General features: G+C 41.4%; 2 protein-coding genes across 4 annotated transcripts; one reads left to right on the top strand and one right to left on the bottom strand.

Annotated features, from left to right (window-relative positions):
• Positions 1–184: 184 nt before the first annotated feature.
• On the bottom strand, positions 185–2,582 carry LOC118453982 (uncharacterized). The gene is made up of 4 exons (XM_087835289.1): positions 2,446–2,582; positions 2,034–2,115; positions 1,701–1,922; positions 185–1,611 (listed from the first exon to the last, which is right to left on the bottom strand). The coding sequence occupies exons 1-4, from the start codon at positions 2,497–2,499 to the stop codon at positions 1,214–1,216; spliced, it is 756 nt and encodes a 251-aa protein (XP_087691415.1). The 5' UTR covers positions 2,500–2,582; the 3' UTR covers positions 185–1,213.
• A 610-nt stretch (positions 2,583–3,192) lies between these two features.
• Positions 3,193–10,303, top strand: klhl7 (kelch-like family member 7). 3 transcript variants are annotated; one of them, XM_006787705.3, is made up of 13 exons: positions 3,193–3,657; positions 3,786–3,888; positions 4,409–4,502; positions 4,606–4,730; positions 4,811–4,986; positions 5,082–5,256; positions 6,316–6,458; positions 6,722–6,962; positions 7,186–7,387; positions 7,480–7,577; positions 7,696–7,879; positions 8,275–8,448; positions 10,238–10,303. In XM_006787705.3, exons 1-12 carry the CDS (start codon positions 3,529–3,531, stop codon positions 8,438–8,440), a joined length of 1,836 nt encoding a protein of 611 aa, XP_006787768.1. In that variant the 5' UTR covers positions 3,193–3,528; the 3' UTR covers positions 8,441–8,448; positions 10,238–10,303. The 3 variants fall into 3 exon arrangements, with proteins under 3 accessions (XP_006787768.1, XP_006787767.1, XP_035762323.1); XM_006787704.3 differs by having other exon boundaries at positions 8,275–10,303; XM_035906430.2 differs by lacking the exon at positions 3,193–3,657 and having other exon boundaries at positions 3,842–3,888; positions 4,413–4,502; positions 8,275–10,303.
• Positions 10,304–10,415: the final 112 nt, after the last annotated feature.

Below are 10,415 nucleotides of genomic sequence, written 5' to 3'. Positions count from 1 at the left end.
TTCAGCTGCTGTTGCAGTGAGCTTTCATGTCATATCATCTCAGCTCTGTCATGTCTGGGAAACATACCAGGCATGAAGTTTGCAATCTGTTAAAGCAGAGTCCAGGCAGAGTTGTGGGAAAGCTTCGCAGAAATCAGTGAACCTATTCTGGTAAAAGTCACACACACACAAAGTAGTGGCACGTTTATAAATTTAATTCTGGAGTTCAGACAAGCTTTGTCATTGCGGTGCTATTTCTAAAAGCCTGATGAGTATGTAACGATGAGCGGTTGTTAGATAAAAGTGAAGCGGCATTGCCCCCTAATGTTGGCTAGTGAAATTACATGTATTCGGGAAAGAATGGGACCCACTGTGCTGATTTTCAACTACACAAGTTGTCAATTCCACAGGCACTCATACATCCTCATACCACCAGAGATGCAGACTTTTGAACTGAGCACTGGTAACAATTGTCTCTTTAGTCCAGAGGATGGAGCTTCCCTGTTTTTGATTTGATTTGTCTGACCACATTGCCTCAGTCCAGGTTAAGTGCCTCAGGGAAGACAGCAGGGTTTTTTGATCATGTTCACATATGGCTTCTTCTTCGCATGATACGCCTTTAACTTAAATTTGTGAATGACATGGCAACGCATGTTTACAGACAATAATTTCTAGAAGTGTTTCATGAGCCCATGTAGTGATTTCCATGACAGGACTGTACGTTTAATCCCGTGCATTCAGATTTTCAGCGTTGTCTCTTGTGCACAGAGATTTGTCCAGATTCTCTGAAACCTTTGATGGCATTATGCACTGTAGATACACAGATATATTAAAAGTCTTCACAATTTACATTGAAGAACATCATCAAAGCTAAATCTAGAAGAAAAAAAAATTCTAAAATGGAATATTTAACACAGTTTGAAGCTTGAGCTTTTGGCTTTTACACAGTTACACACATCCAGAGTTCATTATTAGAACCTTAAGCCAGGTTAAGTATGAGCATCTACCACTCTAACAATACATATGACCGAATGTAATGACGCAAAATAAAATAAAAAAAAACACTTTAAACCTATTTAAAGTGTTAGAATACATTTCTATTATAATCAAATAATAAAAGGAGATATGACAGTCTTGATACAATTGGTGGGGATATTTATGGAGATAACCCATGGAAATGCTGTACTTCTGCATTGTTGTCGGTTAAAACAAAACTTTTAGAAAGGTATGTGCACTACAGTTGAGCCCCTGCTATCTGTGCAGCCTCAGTGAGAACTGCCGTGGCCTGTTGTCTGTATCCTTGAGACAACTCTTTGGCCCTCCTCACTTCCCTCATGTTCTCCTCCAGGTTCTCACTAAGTCTCCCTTGTTCTTGGTAAGTTTCTGCTGTCTTCTTCACTTGCTCAGCCATTTTATCATGGCTACGGAGCAACCAGCCAATAAGCTCTTGAAGGGTGGTCCCCTTTGAAATGGTCATCCTGGTGCTGTCAGAAGCACCCTTCAGTTCGTTCTGAGCCCTCTGCAGACGTGGAGGAAGCGGTTTCCCCTCACCTGCGCCCTCAGACCACACAGAAACCGCACTGAGGAAGAAGTCGTAGCCCTTCATCTTAAGAGAGACCTGGTATGTTGGTTCTGGAAGTACATGAGTTTTTTAAAAAATGGGGGAGGGAGTGAGGCATGAGCTACCATGTAGCGTGTGTTAAAAAGTATGTGTCACTCACCCTGCTCCTCTCTAATCTTCCCCAAACACTGAACAAAAGCGAGGGTGTCATCATGGGAACAGTCACAGCTCTGCTGGAGGTTTCTTATATGCTGCACCATGGCCTCGTAGCCTTCCTGCTGCTTGTTGAAGGTCTCAGCCATCTCCAAAAACCTCTGATCCAGCTCTGGCACGCACACTCGCCTCATCACCAGCCGTCCAATCCGTCTCACAGTCTGTGCATCTGAGTAGAAAAAGAAAGAAAGAAAGGTAGTAGTAAGACAGCAAGAAAAACAGGTGGATCAAATTTATCTGTCATTTTTATAAGTATTAAAAAAAGACTGAGATGACTTGCCGCTGTGCGCTGATGAACGGCTCAGCCTGGCGGATTCAGCACTATTGACTTCAGAGCGTCGGGGATCCAGGAGAGGCCGTCTCTGAAACAGCGAAAGTTGGTTTTATTTACATAGTGTTTTTTCTTTTCTTCTTCTTGTGCCACAAATATTAGGCATATTTGATCATGTGTACCGGTGCAATGATGTGATCATAAACTCAGCTTCAATATTATAATAATTATGTTTCAAATCCCCAACAAAAGTAGATTATTAGGTGAAGACCCAATAATGCTACATTACAGCAGTTAAGAGGAGGATCCCATCATTTTACTTGCAATGGAAAAATCGAGCGAAGCGAAGCTGTATAGTTTCCTTGCTAAACACGCTCTTATAAAGACACCATAAAACCCAGTGCAGCGCATAAACACATACCTCATTGTTGTTGGAGTTATCGCCAAAGAAGCAGCAACAGCATAAACGGAACATTTTCTGCGGCTCTGTGGCCTCTCAGTTTGTTTTCAGGTCACTTATTTCTAACAAGGCAATTGTAGTCCGCATTCTCCGTGACGTCAGCGTCATGAGAGTCGAGGAAAGAAAAGCTTCCTGGTTTTGTATTTTACATTGCTGTACAGATAAGAATTCAACAGGTGCAACGACAGGTGAGCTATTACAGCGCATGCGCTTTGCGGCGCTTTGCATGCCGCAAAGCTGAAGCAGCTTTGATATGCCTGTCCGATAGGATATAAAACTACAGTTTTGTTATGAATAACAGAGTTCGCAGAAATATACAGTTAATATACAGCTAAAGTCCAACCAGAGCAATAACTAGTGAAGTAGACAAACACCCTGACTAAAAAAACCCTATATCATAATTAGTCCACAACCTATTATAACCTATATAGGCTTCGTCCCACCTATTCTGACTGTAAGAAACAGCCTTTTCTACAGTTACTCGGAGACACTGACATATTATTCCTCCAGGTGAAATTAGCTGTATCCCAACTGTACTATAGAGCTATAGAGAAACTTTTATGTTTTATTCACACCTGCTGTTTATGAAAACCAAAACGAACTGCTGGGCTTATTTCACAACTCTTCTTGGTCTCAGAGTTGTAATACAGTATTTTTGTCCAGGCTACAGGGGGCAGCATTACGACATTCTGTGCAGACCACAGAAGAAGGCAAAAAAGACGGAAAAAGAAGAAGCAGAAGAAGAGCATCACAACAACCAGAAAAAATTGAGTTCTAGCTACACGAATGAACAATTAAGCTAACACGTTGTGCTTATTTGTTTTGTTTTTTTAACCCCTGGCAGACAAATTAATTTATCCATATGTAGAAGCCGCCGTGAAGTTGTCGGCCTTTACAACAAACTGCTGTCGGGGTTTGCAGGCAAGCTGCCTGTAGCTAAGCGACAACAAAGAGACTACAGCTGTACGCCGTAGTCATACTGTTAGCGTTGGTACCAAAATCCTTCATTTTTTCCTTCGTTTTCCGTCAAGTAGTCAGACTGACATGACGGGGATGGCTTCTCCAGAGAAGGCGTCAAGCTCAAAAAAGAAGGGCGAGAGAAAGTGTGCCACCAAAGAGGAGTACAGGCAACTGTCCAGCATCATGGGAGTCATGAACAATTTGAGAAAACAGGTGTGAGTGTGTGTGCGGGAGAGAGAGAGGGAACACGAACCAAAAGTACCAGGCTGAATATCTTTAAGAGGGCTTTACATTAGGCATTTCCTCTGTTCTGACACCTGATTACTGCGTGTGATTTGCAGGGTACTCTCTGTGATGTGACCCTGGTGGTTCAGGGAAAGCACTTCCCTGCCCACCGAGTGGTGCTTGCTGCTGCCAGCCACTTCTTTAGCCTCATGTTCACCAGTAAGTCTGACAAACACAAACCAAGACCAATATCGGCATGTTGAGGGAGCAAGAGTGTGATTTCTTATTATATTTTAGAAGGTAGTAGATGCAGATATATGTTGCATAAATAATCAGTGGATTCCTGTTTTTGGCTTTTAAAAGTTGAATGAGCAAAAGGAAAGAATTTTTTATGTAAAAGTAGATGCCAGGAGAGCATGTATTGCATCTCCACACCCCAAAGGCTGTGTCCTCACTGCAGAAAAACTGAATATTTTACTTAGTGTCATCTGCCCACTCCTAATCTAATAAAGGCAAACATAGGGATTAGTCTGTTTAAGTAATTACATTGATTGTGTGTTTCTCAATAAAGATGGCACAAAAGCTGAAAGTTTATGACCACCCCTATAACGACTACTATGTATTTTTATGCATAATCTATTTATTACTGCTTCCCATCTTGACACACTGACAGTGATGTTGTCATGTAGTGCTAGTACACTTGTTATATTTGTGTTTGTTATATTTTCTTTACTTCTAGCCAGAATGATGGAGTCAATGTCCCACGAGGTGGAGCTCAGGAGTGCTGAACCTGAGATTATTGAGCTGCTGATTGAATTTATCTACACTGCAAGGTAAGAATTGTGTACCAAATTAATTATTACAGATAAAAAAAAAAAACAGAAGCATTTTTATTGAGAGAGGCATGTTTGTTTTTTGTTTGTCTGTGTGTGTCAGAATCTCAGTGAACAGCAGTAATGTCCAGTCACTGCTGGATGCAGCCAATCAGTATCAGATTGAACCTGTGAAGAGGATGTGTGTGGAGTTCCTTAAAGGACAGATTGATGCAACAAACTGCCTAGGTGAGTGCACAAATACAAATACAGACCTTCCATTTGTGTTACACATGATATTTACTTACTCTTGTTCTGTCCTCTTGTAGGCATTTCAGCCCTTGCAGACTGCATGGACTGTCCAGAGCTGAAGGTGGCTGCAGATGATTTTTTTCAGATTCACTTCACTGAAGTCTATAAATTGGATGAATTTCTGCAACTGGATGTTGCGCAGCTCACACATCTGCTGCACCAGGACAAACTCACCGTCCGTGCTGAGGCCCAGGTACGCGTGTATACGTCCTTTAAATATATTTGTGCCAAAGAAGACGTCTGTCACCAAAAATTTGTTAACATGTTCTTCTGTTGCGTTGTGCTCAGATTTATGATGCTGCGGTGCGCTGGCTGAAGTATGATGTGTGTAACAGAAAGCAGTACATGGTGGAGGTGTTGGGGTGTGTTCGCTTTCCACTGGTTTCCAAAACATTCCTCTCCAAGACTGTCCAGGCCGAGCCCCTCATCCAGGACAATCCACAGTGCCTCAAGATGGTCATCGGTGAGCAGGAAGAGTCAAAAACACGTGCACGCATGTACAAATTCTACATTTCAAGTGAAGAAAATGAGCAGACAAAGTTAACTGTCTCGTTCATGTCGATAGACAAAAAAAGCACAAGCAGTTCACACTGGCAAAAAAAAAGGTTTTAAGGATGTTTTATAAATGCATTAAAGGAGTAATATCTAATTTATATGTAAGTATTTAGACTTCTCGTGCGGCACCCTTGGGTCCAGTCTACTTGGAATTATCCTAGAGCCCTTGCTTTTGGAAGTTTCTCTAATTTTTCTCAGCAGAATTGTTCAGAAGGTTAGTTGCTCAGTGACTTCTTTCCCCAAAACACTGAACTTATCTGCTGCTTTTTGGTGAACTCCCTGCAGGCCTACTCTTGAGGTCTTAGCCACCTGTTTAACTAAGACGCTCTGTTTCACATTACTCAGGAAGCCTGTTAGTTATTCCAAATTTCTTCCATATAAGCATGGCTGAGGCTGCTTTTAGTGCTTTAAAAATATTTGTAATCCTTCCCCGGATCTATACTTTGGCACAGTCCTGTCTCACAGGTCTGTGGAGAGTTCAACTCAACTTCACCTCTTTGTTTTCAGACGGGTGTGAGTCTTTAGTAATTGCGTCCAGTCCAATTATTATATTGCTTGTAGAGGGACGAGTTAAACTGTATAAACCACTAACAGGTAGATTGCACCAGAGCTCATAATACGGGATCTGAATACTTCAGTAAATGGAAAATTTCGTAACTCTTTCCTTTTACTTTGTCATTGTGGATTATTGCGTTTTGATTAATTGTGGAAAATAAATTCACTCCAATTTGATCCAAGTCTAACACCCTCTAAAACAAAATGTGAAATACTTGAAAGACTTGATAATTCTATGCATGCCCTGGAGTCGTAGAAGTGCTGAATCTTAATCTAAATGATCTACATCATACATTATTATGATAGCAAAAGATCGATGTATAACATATATTGGGTATTTCATTACCTCAAAGGGCTGCTCGCTTTACTTGAGCACACACACAAAACAAAATAACCAGTGCTTTTCTCCAAGGTGGGATGCGTTACCACTTGCTCTCCCTGGAAGACCGTGAAGACCTGGGAGAGAGCAGTCGGCCACGACGCAAGAAGCATGACTACCGCATTGCTCTGTTTGGTGGCTCACAGCCTCAGTCCTGCCGCTACTTTAACCCGAAGGTACCGGGCTGCAAATGCTAATGAGTTATAGTCACAGGGGCAATCACACCAAAGAACAATTAAAGGGAGTGCAGATATGTGCTCTTGAGTATTACAGTATAATTAATAAGCTAAAGATAAGATTGTTTTGTTTTTTTAAAAAAGGTTTTAATTTTACAGACACCTAATCCGTTCTTTGGTTCACAAAACACTCTATGAGACTTGAGTTTAGTCAGGTCTGTTGAAATCATATTTGGGAATGTTTACTATGGTTTTCCATACAGGACTCTAGCTGGACCGACATCCGCTGCCCCTTTGAAAAGCGCCGTGACGCCACAGCTGTCTTCTGGGACAATGTGGTTTACATTTTGGGTGGCTCACAGCTCTTTCCCATCAAGCGTATGGACTGCTACAATGTCCTGAAGGACAGCTGGTACTCCAAGCTGGGTCCACCCACACCTCGCGACAGTCTGGCTGCCTGCGCTGCCCAGGGAAAGATCTATACATCTGGGGGATCAGAAGTAGGTAAGCATGAAGTGAGGGGAGAAAAGGTTTAAAAATGAGAGACTCTGGGATCTTGTGCAACTACCCAAAGAGATGCAGACATGGGATGGGGAAAGTAAGCTGGTTTGTGCTACTATTATTACATTCTCTAAAAAAGTAGGAACATTTAAATAGTAAAGATGTCTTGTTAAAGCATAGATAATAATTTCTTCACGGTTGACTGACCACCAACATGTGCCTACAGGCAGCTCAGCCCTGGACCTTTTCGAATGCTACGACACCAGGACAGAGTCATGGCAGATCAAAACAAGTATGCTGATGGCGCGCTGCAGCCATGGATCCGTGGAGGCCAACGGGCTCATTTATGTTTGTGGAGGAACGGTGGGGAACAATGTCTCTGGCAGAGTGCTCAACAACTGTGAGGTCTACGACCCCAACACACAACAGTGAGTCAAACAAACATATAACATACAACGCTTCTTAATGTGTCCATTTAAAATGCCATTGGCCTGCTTCACTCAATTTTTGCCTTTCACAGATGGAGGGAGTTATGTGGGATGAGAGAGGCCAGGAAGAACCACGGACTGGTGGTTGTAAACAACAGGATATATGCTGTTGGAGGGCAGGGAGCAATAGGTAATTCATCGTCCCCCCAGATTTTTATACTGCCCATGCACTCCCCGTCATTTTGTTCCTACCTTCAGTGGCCCTAATATGCAATCGTATGCACAACTGTCTGTGTGTGTGTTTCTAGGTGGACTGGACTCGGTTGAATACTATGATATTGCAACTAACGAGTGGCGTGGCGCTTCACCTATGCCGTGGCGAGGTGTAACTGTGAAGTGTGCGGCAGTTGGTGATATCATCTATGTGCTGGCAGGATTCCAAGGAGTGGGACGCCTTGGACACGCCCTGGAATACCACACTGATACTGACAGGTTGGGTTATTAACTGAATACTACCCAAGTAATACAATTTGATTGATACGGCTGAAGTCTTTATCAGTAGTATGTGAACACCACATGACCACCTTCTTCATTGACATTTTCATTAAATTTTCAGGTCTGGCTATTTTATTCATTAATTCCTTAGTTGTTTTTGGTGGTTACTGTAGCTGGGTATATATTGCTAATAGGTGTAATAGCGTATTAGCTAATAATCATACTAGTAAAAAAATACTCATAAACATGCTGTCAAACCATTTGAGTTGCATTTCTTCACAAAACATTGTTCAATTCAGTCACCTGGGCAACGCAGGCTGTAAATCTATACAGTTAAGTAGTAACTTGTTTAAACGCTGAATCGAAATATTCTGATTTTCTTCTTCGCTCAGGTGGGTGACTTGCAACAAGGTGCGAGCGTTTCCTGTCACAAGCTGCCTGATTTGTGTGGTCGACACCTGCGGAGTCAACGAAGACGAAGACATGGACCTCATAGACTCTCAGCCACATGCTGCAGCCACTGCCTCATCATCTTCCTCAGCCTCATCATCCTCATAGCAGTAGAGGTAGTTTAAGTGTACTCGTATATTGAGTTGCGATGCTTGTCAACAGTTCTGACACCCAGTGAACTGATTTCTGTGGGCTTGTTTTTCAGAAAGGAGCTCATAGTAAGGGTTAGGCTGTTAAGTGGTTATGTTCTTTAACCAGTCAGTCCTAATCCTTTGGGCTGGACACTAGTTTCATCTATCCATTCTCTGGATAGGTAGTAGGATTTAAAATTTGGGATTTAGATATTCATCTGAAGGCCTGTTAAAAAGCCTGCCAACAACTCTACGGAAAATACTGCTGCTGTCACACTGTTGACCTGTCTCTACCTGCTGCTCAGTGATTGTTTGCATCTTATTGCCCAGACAGGGTCTGTGTTCTGGATGAGAGAACTGTTGCTTCTAACTTTGGTCTTTGAATGTTTTAATTCACATATAAACGTAGCTGAAATACGTGGGGTTATGTAAGGTCATTTTTGTTTGATGTTGCATGGATGGATGGATCCAGTTGGATCCAGTAATTCATTGGACAAACTGTAACTGTGCCTCTGTACATAACTCCAGTATATTTTGAATTAGACAATCAAGATGATCAGACTGGCAGCTATAATTCAGAGGGGTTTACATTTTCATACATTGGAGCCTTTGAAAATGGCAGCCTAAGTAATTAACGTCAAACCTGGAGACCATCTTTGTATTCCTGCATTTGTTTCTTTGACTGCACGCTCCTCTGAGACCATCAGGAGTTAAGCAACCAAACTCAGCACAGGGGTACAGCATAGCCCCCTAAACATATATATTGATATCAGATATTTTGATGCCATCATGTTACCTACCAACCATCACCACCCCTTATTATTATACCATATAAAAGTATATCAATTTGCCAAAAACACAAATAGGCCTGTACTGTATTTTTAATACTTGAATGAAAACCCTTTGGACTCACTGGCTGCATGAAGGGCTTTTACTGATGCTTTTTCAGGTGTGACAGCAGCAACAAATGCTAGTTACCGTGGTTCATTTGCAGCCAAACACACCCATACTAACATTGCCTCCATCATCTTTGACAGATGATGTGGTACGGTTCATATCATGACCTGTTTCTCTCCTTCTCCATAGTTTTCTCTTCCCATCATTCTAGTACAAATTCATCCTGGTCTCATCTGTCCAAAGATTTATTTAGACCTGTACAGGCTCTTTTAGATGTTTTTAGCATAGTTTTCTTTAGATTTTCTGATCTTTTGTTAGCCACAGAAATAATTCTGTCATCGTTTACTTTAGTTGTCTTTTGTGGTCTTTTTGGCCCTTTGGTGCATTCCTTCTTTTTAAAAAGCCACTCCTAAAGTTTCTGCCATCTCTCTGATAGGTGTATGACTAATATGAACATCTCTTTGGGCCTCATTATGTAAAAACCCCCCAAAACAAAACAGTGAAGAATTATAAAATACAAATGTTGAGACTTTGAGTCAACTTTAGATATAATGACTGTGTCACATGTCATGAAATTGAAATGGAACAGGGCTCATCTAGTGATGAAACTAGGTGATCGCCAATTGTCCAATTACTTTTTGAACCTCTAAAAAATGGGGGACTGCGCAAAAAAAAAAAATGCAATACCAAAACAGTTAATGCAAACTTTTTGTTAAACCCCCTGAATTAAACCTGAAGGCTTGAACCTCAGTCACATCTTGATTATTTGATTTATGTGGTGGTAGTGGTGTGCAGGAACAAAGGTACATAAATTGTGTCTTTATTCAACAAATTATGGACCTAACTGTAATTTTAAACACTTTTCTTTCTTTTTCAGTGCTCAGAAAATAGCATTTGAGGGACTTGTGCAAATTTTCAAGGGCCAGCGGGAAGTTTTCCCAAATTAATCGAAAAAGTTCTTATGCTTTTTAATGTTTTTCCTAGTTTATGTGGTTTACTCTGTTTGCTTATCTTTTTATCACTTCGGTAGTTTGGCTGCTTACAGGAAGGTCCTG

Source organism: Neolamprologus brichardi, chromosome 22 (assembly GCF_056152115.1).
Source record: "Neolamprologus brichardi isolate AB-2024 chromosome 22, ASM5615211v1, whole genome shotgun sequence".
Taxonomy (NCBI): domain Eukaryota; kingdom Metazoa; phylum Chordata; class Actinopteri; order Cichliformes; family Cichlidae; genus Neolamprologus; species Neolamprologus brichardi.
This window is presented reverse-complemented; position numbering and strand designations above follow the sequence as displayed.

What these genes read in the sequence shown, in the direction of transcription:
- LOC118453982 (XM_087835289.1), bottom strand. Translation starts at nt 2,499, where the DNA reads ATGTTCCGTTTATGCTGTTGCTGCTTCTTTGGCGATAACTCCAACAAC. An exon ending in CCGTTCATCAGCGCACAGCG is followed by an intron (nt 1,923 to 2,033) that starts GCAAGTCATCTC and finishes TTTTCTACTCAG; the next exon opens with ATGCACAGACTGTGAGACGG. An exon ending in GAAGATTAGAGAGGAGCAGG is followed by an intron (nt 1,612 to 1,700) that starts GTGAGTGACACA and finishes ATGTACTTCCAG; the next exon opens with AACCAACATACCAGGTCTCT.
- klhl7 (XM_006787705.3), top strand. Translation starts at nt 3,529, where the DNA reads ATGACGGGGATGGCTTCTCCAGAGAAGGCGTCAAGCTCAAAAAAGAAG. An exon ending in CTTTAGCCTCATGTTCACCA is followed by an intron (nt 3,889 to 4,408) that starts GTAAGTCTGACA and finishes CTTTACTTCTAG; the next exon opens with CCAGAATGATGGAGTCAATG. An exon ending in GAATTTATCTACACTGCAAG is followed by an intron (nt 4,503 to 4,605) that starts GTAAGAATTGTG and finishes TGTGTGTGTCAG; the next exon opens with AATCTCAGTGAACAGCAGTA.